Raw genomic sequence first — 9,460 nt, 5'->3', positions numbered from 1 at the left:
GGTCCTCTCTGTTCTACGGGAATATGTGGTTATTTCGAATTAAAACTCCCATTTAGTATGGGCTCATCTATTTATATGGGAACTCATCTAGTTTGTACGGGAACCATTGTTTTTGGGGAACCTCTATTTTAGGGAACTCATCAGTTTTTCCCTTTCAGTGGTATTGTTTAGTGCTTTGCATAATTTAGCAAAATTGATGTTATAATATGTTGAGACGACATTGTAGTTTTAAATGATCGCTTAGATGTAAATATAAAGTTTTTTGTTTTTTTGACGATACCACTAGAGAACATTGATTTATTAATCATCGGCTATTGAATGTCAAATATTTGATAATTCTGACATATAGTCTTAGAGAGGAAACACGCTACCTTTTTCTCCATTAGTAGTAAGGGATCTTTTATATGCACCATCACACAGGCAGGATAGCACATATCACGGCCTTTGGTATACCAGTCGTGGTGAACTAGTTGGGACGAAAAATTACCCAATGGGCCCACCGACTAGAATCGAGCTGTACCGACTGCGCTTTACCACTGGACTACGCCCCGCCCCCTGTAAATATAAGTGCATTAGCTAATTTCGTTAATTTATGAACAAAAACTAACATATTTCGATATTCTAGATTTAAACCTTCATTCTAGATTTCCTAAATATTTATTTGGGTGTCACTGTGTATTCTACTATACTATGAAAGTATATAAAACTATTTTAATTGCAAAGATTCCGTTTGAACTCTCCATCAAATGAGTGGACAAGATTAAGTTAATGTCTGAACCTCTCAACGGCGTATACAATCACACTATCACCCCGTACGTTACCCAAAAGGACCGCTGGCAACCTGCTATCGTAAATACCTTGAAGGTATTTTCCAGTGTTGCAGACCTATCGGTCACCCATCTAAATACGAAAGTTCAATAAAGTGTTGTTAGCAAGCCAGTTCTACCTTATATTAATGGTTATTGGCCCAAGGAGTATTTCCACTGCACTCGTTTGCGTTTATAGAACAGCCTTAGGGCTCCGACCATTTTGCCCCTTAGATATTAATGTCCGTCAAGTCAGCGGTCCGATTTCTTTCATTACGTTATAGCATTGTTCTAGGCACAAATGTGAACAACGGACCAGTAAAATAAGATAAAAAATGTATATGAGGATTTTACTTCGTGTTTAACCTTTGTTTTTAATAGTTTTGGCTTCACCAATTTATGGTAAATATATTACGGACAAAATTATAAGTGGTAACGTTTCTTTAAATTGAACATTGCTTCACTATGGTGGGTCTACTGCGGGTTCTTGTGCTTTTGTGGTTTCTTCTTTCTACGTGTGATGCTCATGGATATTTGCTGGTACCACCCCAGAGATCGAGCTTCTGGAGGGAAAGAACAGGCCTGCCGATTAATTATGAAGATAATCAATTAAATTGTGGTGGATATAGTGTAAGTACTGTTTATTGATATTTTCTCTTTTTAAAAACGATTAAATATTAATCATAGTGATTTTTTAAAAATAAAATCATCAAACCAGAAATTTAGCGTAATTACAAAGGTACTATTTGTTACTATTTGATTAAAAACCAAAAACTTAGGCCTATAACTATTTTATTTTCTAATGTAAGCCAGATAGACATTTCTAATTTTCTAATTGATGATATTTGACGATGGATATAACAAACAGTGGTAATAACAAAGGTGCTTACATAAAGGCTTCTCGTTTCATCGTTCAGATTTATAAATCTGGGGCCTAATTCACTAAACTCTCGCAACTTTGCGATCTCGCAGTGCAATGCTAAAAGACTTGCAAAGAGGATGCTTTGTTATTTAGCAGAGCCTAAGAGACGTTTGTGAAGTAGGCCCCTGGTCATGAAGTAAGAAGAATGGATGTGTGATAACGCCTCAGCACATTATTTAATCACCGTCTTTTAAAATCACATTTGGTTGCTGTTTAAACCGGCCTCGGTGGTGTGGTTAAGCCATTGGACATAAGGCTGGTACATGTAGGTACTGAGTTCGCAGACCAGTACTGGCTCCCACCCAGAGTGAGTTTTAACGACTCGGTGGGTAGGTATAAGATCAATACACTCTCTTCTCTCTCACTAACAACTAACCCACTGTCCAGGACAGACAGCCCAGATAGCTGAGGTGTGTTTGATACAAACATATTTTATTGCATATAAGGTGCAAATAGACTGTGTGACCAGGACAGCGTGCTTGAACCTTAATTGGACTAAAATAAATTGAAATGAAATATAGGCTATTCCAAGCCGCGTAATCCGTGAAACCCTGTCGTTAAGAGGTCATAGATCTGCCGTACGTTGAAATCCAGACACTTAAAATTTGTTTTGTTTTGTTTAACGACACCACTAGAGCACTAATTAATTAATCATCGACTATTGGATGTCAAACATTTGGTAATTCTGACTCGTAGTCATCAAAGAAAACCCACTACATTTTTTCTAAAGCAGCAAGGGATCTTTTATATGCACTTTCCCCACAGAGAGGACAAGATACTTACAAATTCTAAATTTTTGGGGTGGGACGTAGTCCAGTAGTAAAGCGTTCGCTTGATGCGCGATAGGTTTGGGGTCGATCGCCGTCGGTGGGCCCATTGGGTTATTTCTCGTTCCAGCCAGTGCACCACGACTGGAATATCAGGCCGTAGAATGTGCTATCCTGTCTGTGCATATAAAAGATCCCTTGCTACTAATGGAAAAATGTAGCGGGTTTCCTCTCCGAGACTATATGTAAAAAATACCAAATCTAATAGCCGATCATTAATAAATCAGTGTGCTCTAGTGGTGTCGTTAAACAAAACAAACTTCTTCATTCTCAGTTTTCTAACAACTGGTAATTAACCATGGGCATAACAAATGGTAGTAAATTTACAGATTTATAAATCTCGTCATAAACGAAAAGGAATGTTTAGGCCTATACAATAACGTCCCATCACATTTATTAACAATCGACTGCTATATGTATTCATATTTTAATTGAAATACTTGGTCGTGTACTAGAGACGAAATTTGCTGCGACAACAGATTGTTTCAATTAGCAGCAAGGAACTATTTTTAAGACGTTTAACCTATAGCACTAAAAATGTGTTCATGTATTAATTAAGCATACAATTTCACGTAAAGCATTAAACCTCTCAGTCACATTTTATAGATTATTTTTATAGATTTTTAAAAAATAAAAAATAATTAAAAAATAAAATTTTGTTAGTCATTGAAATTATTTGAATGTATATATGTATTTATTATTGATCATGCTATCTTTATATTTGAAAACAAAAAGTAATGAAATATTTTTTGGCAGGAAGCCACCATCATGTAACGTAGAGCTCTGTCAGATAACTGTAAAATAAAATACTACTATACATTCTCAATGTTTCTACCAAAAAGAAATATTTGGGTATGGCGCTATGGAACTGAATGCAATCACAGTCAACAGGGGGTATGGGGCAGGATAGAAAATGGGTTACGTTTGGGGTTAGGGTTAAAAAAATCATACAGTAATGATAATTTTGTCAAACGGTTAACTTAAAAAAAGAAGAAGAAATCTTCAAAAAATGCCCGTTTTACCCTCTGTCAAAAACCCTGAGTCTGTGTTATGCAAAAACTAAATATCACATCAGATTTAAATAAACCAAAGTAAAGAAACAAAACATATTAAATTTGAGACGGGATTATACTTTCAGACCCAGTGGGATTTGAACGGCGGGAAATGCGGTGTTTGTGGCGACCCCTATTGGGGACCATGGGAAAATCAACCTCCATTCGGAAAATATGCTACTGGTAAGTTTTGTATTCCATCTGTTTCGAACGCAATTGCCATTTATTGTCAGACATTACATATGACATATGTTAGTTTTGTCACAAATCATGGTCACGACAGGCGTTCCTCAACATTTATTGGATGCTGGCACAATTCAATAATCGACTTGCGTATTATTATTAGTATTATTATAAAGTCGATTATTTAAACGTGCCAGCATCCATAAATGGCCAGCGACGGCTGTATAAATGTATATCGGATTAATTATTCATACAATTTGTATTGAATGTAGTTCTGTTTTATTTGGCCTTTATTTATCTTATTTAATATTTTCTAGAAGTAGTCGACGTGATTATGATAATGGTATTAATTAATAGTCCCATAAGGACGATGGGGGTGGGTGGTGGTGGTGGCTGTGCTGTCTCTAGTGAGAATGAAAATGTATTTCTTTTGTCCAATTCCACCCTACCCCATCGCGACCCCCGAGATTGTGCCCCCACACTCCAGATAGATATCCAGAGTATTTAATCTAAACGTTTTAGGTTTTTTTTTTTATGTCAGAATAATTAGTCGTAATAGCGGTAACTTCAGACAAACACTTGAAACGAATTACTATAATTCCTGTTTCATCCATTTGTTTACGAAACGACGTAAGTATTGTATAAACGTGATGAAATTATGACCATGCTTCTGAAACCAACATCAACCATTCGCCATTTCTTTTCCAGGTACAATTTCACGATGTTACAAAAGGGGGACAACTCATATTGATTTAAAAATGATTTTGACGTCAAATCATCTGGGGACCATACAGCTTCGTCTGTGTCCCCACAATGACGTCAGTGTGCCTGTCACCCAGGACTGTCTCAATACGCATCTCCTTCAGCTAGAAAACAAAAACGGTCTATCCCTCGGCACTACATATCGGGTAGTTAAGTTTGAGCAGGTCATAGAGTTGAGAGTGCGTTTACCGCTGGACATACAGTGTTCACAATGTGTTCTGCAGTGGACCTATGCTGCAGGTAAATGTTTCTTCTACAATGTATTTGTTGTTAAAGAAGTGTTCATATAAAAGCAGATATTAATCTGAGTTGATGCTAAAAAGTTATAAACACAATAAGAAAATGTCTACGTACGTCTTGCATACCTTTGTGCATGTTTATCGCATGTCAGTTTCAAACAACGTCAAATGTATTTTTGGTCATAAGTTGTTGCATTTGAATTTAAATATAACATTTTGTAGGCTTTCAAAGAGTTCTATAGTAGAGATCTACAGGCTGTTTTCTAAGATGATACATCACTGACTCAAATTATGTCTGATGAGATATCATGCGTTTTAAAAACATCGTTTTCGTTAAAATCTTACAATACCGGTACATAATTTACATCGTTTTCGTTAAAATCTTACAATACCGGTACATACTTTACATCGTTTTCGTCAAAATCTTACAATACCGGTTCATAATTTACATCGTTTTCGTCAAAATCTTACAATACCGGTACATAATTTACATCGTTTTCGTCAAAATCTTACAATACCGGTACATAATTAACATCGTTGAGATCAAAACAACAGACTTTACAACAAGCTGCTGTCTTTACTGATGCAACCGACTGGGCAGGATATGCTCAACTTTCGAGAACACATGATAACATTAATGTTTCGATAGTGATTCATGAGTGCATGTCGTCACAACAGTCAAACACCTATCATTGGCTTATGTAGAAACACACCTATACATGAGTGGCCGTTAGATACCATTTATCTTACAACGAGTTGTTTTAAAATGTATCTAACGAGCAAAATCGAGTTTGATACGTTTTGTAAGGTAAATGGTATCTAACGGACACGAATGTAAGATAAATGGTATCTAACGGACACGAATGTATTGTTCTATTTCCTCAAAAACCAGGCTTTAAGCGAATTTTAACATTACCTGGTCATCACCTAGGAGCAGCCAGTCGTATGTCTTGAAATTGTTAGCACACGTACGTGTGTAAACAAGTATGTGTTATCAAAAATAACGAATAATGTTCTCACCAACGGGTGTGTAAAGAAATGCATTTTAACAGGTAACAACTAGTAATGTTATGTGTATTTTACAGGTGACAACTGGGTGTGTTGTGTATATTTTAACATGCAATGTGTATTTTAACATAATATGTGTATTTTAACATGATATAATTATGTATTTAACAAGTAACAACTGGGTATGTGACGGGTATTTTAACATAACAGGTGTATTTTAACATGTTATGTGTATTTTTAACATGATATGTGTATTTAACAAGTAACAACTGGGTATGTGACGGGTATTTTAACATAACAGGGGTATTTTAACATAACAGGTGTATTTTAACATGATATGTGTATTTTAACAGGTAACAACTGGGGATGTGGCGGGTATTTTAACACGCTATGTGTATTTTAACATGTTATGTGTATTTTAACATGATATGCGTATTTAACAGGTATCAACCATGACGGGTATTTTAACGATATATGTATTTTAACAGGTAACAACTGGGAATGTTATGTGTATTTTAACGTGTATTTTAACATGGAATGTGTATTTTAACATGAAATGTGTCTTTTAACATGTGTATTTCAACATGATATGTGTATGTTAACATATGTGTATCCAATAAGTAACAACTGGGGATGTGATGGGTATTTTAACACGTATTTAACATGATATGTGTATTCAACAGGTAACAACTGGGGACGTGACGGGTATTTTAACATGATATGTGTATTCAACAGGTAACAACTGGGGCTGTGACGGGCCGCTGTGTGGTATGGGACACGGCTCTCAGGAACACTTCGTCAACTGTGCAGACATCGCCATCCTTAACGACTGCGCCGCCTTTTACACAACCACAACGACAGCCCCGACTGTCACAGAAAAGTTTTCACCAACGACGTGGTCGCCCATGTCAGCGGTATCAATCATCCCCAAAGACTGGGTCAACTGTATTGCCGCCAACGAATGGTTAGGTCAACCAAAAGTGGACAAATGGTGTCGTATAAACTGCCCCATGGGCTACTGTCCAAGAACCCACTGTTTCTGTCCTGACATTTAGATGTAATTTTGTTTCAAAGGAGAATTATAAAAATTAAAAGAATTTGTAAAAACCCAACTTTCTTATATAATTATTACTGATGTGATTAGACTCATTTGAGCGTCACTAACAATGCAACGCGTAATCGTAGGTGCTCAGTTTTGTTTTCCAGCTAAAATGCCGGTTCAAAGATTTCTGTTGTGTTGAAAACAAAGATTTCTGTGTTGAAAAACAAAGATTTCTATTGTGTTGAAAAACAAAGATTTCTGTTGTGTTGAAAACAAAGATTTTTGATTTGGACGTGGCAGGTCTTGCCGTTCACATCACTCCCCTGTAACTAGTTCAAGGACATTATTTATATTTTTTACATATCCTTAAAAACCCGGTTTTAAACAAATTTAAACTTCTTTTCCAACAGGGGGCATTTTCACAAAACATCGTAAATTTACATCTGCGAATAGCAGTTATACCTGGCATACATTTACAAGTGTTTGGCATCTTTTTCACGAAAAAACTTAAATCATTACAGAAGATGGAGCATTTTAAGGACAAAAGAAAATGAAATATGTATATTTCTAACCATTATTTGTTGTACAGTAATAATAGTAATAACAATTGTGGTTTAGTTGTAGATTTACGTTTATGTTTTGTGGAATTGGGCCCAGACCTTTCGCTTGTAGCTAACTTACGTGTCACAGACCAGTCAGTTTCACGTTAACATATACGTCACAGATCAATCAATTTTGACGTGGTTTTTTTCCATTGGATAGAGCAACCAATCGTATGTCTTTAAATTGTTATCACACGTATATATGTGTTATGAGTATGTATTATTGTAAATAACGAATAGTGTTCTCACAAAAGGGTATGTAAGAAAAACATTTGTTAAAACTGAAAATAAAACACTGTAGACATTTAGTGGATCTAAAATATGTTGTCTTGTTAAGTATTTGAATTGTAGATTCTCTAAAGTGCATTCTGGGATATATTAAATCTAGTTTTTTTCTATAATTTTAGTTCTCAGATGGGCAATAGTCTTCTAAGCTCCCGGCTTCGACATAGTGGCTCCAAATAGGCTACTCTTTTTTTTTTTTTTAAAGATTGTATGTAGCACGGCTTTTGACACTTCATTGTATACTAATGGTTGTAATGGCAAAAAGTACTTATCTGTGTATTGGAACAGATCGATCAACTAAAACGTAAAATGAATAGAAAACAAACACTTGTACATTTGTAATCATTATAATTACTCACTGAAAGCTGCGGAGGTAATGCGTAGTTAATAAAACAACAACAACAACAAATATATATCATAATATATACACGCTCTGTAAACCATGATTACGTACAGTTCTTGTAAAGGTGCATGTTCGCTTATAGTCCTTCCCACAGGGAACGCCTTTTTTTCATACTATGGAATTTACTACAAGTTATTTATTTCTGAGCCGATTGTTTTCTAAATTGCACACAAAAATAGTTGGGTTTTTTTGGGGGTTTTTGGGTTTTTGTTATTTCCAAAACACATTTCTTACGTCAAACCAAACTGAAATTATTTATAAAAAAACATCTTTATAGGAGGATGGGACGAACTATAGGTGCAGAAATAAAACAGTAAATGTCCGTTATCGTCAAAAATGGATTATTCAGCAGGAAAATCGATAATATTGATATATTTATGATACTGTTATAGTCTTGTAGAAAACTCGTTTCCGGATTGTACGAACATACAGGACAACAAAAATTATAGTGTTGAAAAGAGGAACGTGCGTCTTTAAAAACAATCTGTATTTATTGTGCACGTGGAATATGTGACGAGTTAGCAGTGCAGATACCTCCTGTGCAAGCCGCGTCAATGGCTAAATGACACTACAGTACTCAACATACATAACAGTGGGAATGGAACAAACATTATTTAAAGTAGCAAGTGTGATATTTTCTTAAAATTCAATATAAATGTACATACAAAAATTAACATGCTACTAAATATTGGAAGTTTGTAAAGTGTTGCTAGCAAGCACATACATTTTTACGTTACACATTGTATACAAATATACTTATTGTTCGGCATTCCAGAAATAAACATTTCAATAACAAAAACAACAAACCCCACAATTTTTATTGAAGCACTTTATACTAAAGCACTATAAATATATCTTTATTGGTGCGCTATATACATTACAATATGACAGAGAGAGAGAGGGTACACGTGGGGGGTTTTCGGGGGGGGGGGGAGAGAGAGAGAGAGAGAGAACTTATAGGTTTAATCCGTCTTTTTATTTGCTTGTTTGTTAGTTTTTTGACATTTGGTACTTGTAAGTTTTTATAGTATCTAAGAAATAGACTAATATTGCCAGTATATAGCAACATATTGTATTATATTTGTATTGCTTATTCGTGTGCTCAACTCATGCTTAAACCTTGGCATGGGTAGTATTTCCAACAAGGTACTGGAACAAAGATGCGAACACCCACCCACCACAATGGAAATTTAAAATCGGTTTTGCCACGAGACGTATCCAGAACTGTCGCTGATTTTCAGTGGCGGCCTCAGATAAAAACAAATAAATTGCATCTACACTGTGTATTTACAGACAGATACGTGTCATTTATTCAATAAACATCTTTGT

At 35.4% G+C, this 9,460-nt stretch overlaps 1 protein-coding gene across 1 annotated transcript; it reads left to right on the top strand.

The window, feature by feature from the left end:
- The first annotated feature begins 1,271 nt into the window (after positions 1 to 1,271).
- Positions 1,272 to 6,901, top strand: LOC121389725. The gene is made up of 4 exons (XM_041521375.1): positions 1,272 to 1,436; positions 3,694 to 3,790; positions 4,499 to 4,792; positions 6,535 to 6,901. The coding sequence occupies exons 1-4, from the start codon at positions 1,272 to 1,274 to the stop codon at positions 6,852 to 6,854; spliced, it is 876 nt and encodes a 291-aa protein (XP_041377309.1). The 3' UTR covers positions 6,855 to 6,901.
- The last annotated feature ends 2,559 nt before the right edge of the window (positions 6,902 to 9,460 follow it).

The sequence above is a fragment of the Gigantopelta aegis genome, chromosome 15 (genome assembly GCF_016097555.1).
Source record: "Gigantopelta aegis isolate Gae_Host chromosome 15, Gae_host_genome, whole genome shotgun sequence".
Lineage (NCBI taxonomy): Eukaryota > Metazoa > Mollusca > Gastropoda > Neomphalida > Peltospiridae > Gigantopelta > Gigantopelta aegis.
The sequence above is the reverse complement of the archived record's forward strand: the minus strand, read 5'-3'. Positions and strand labels throughout refer to the sequence as shown.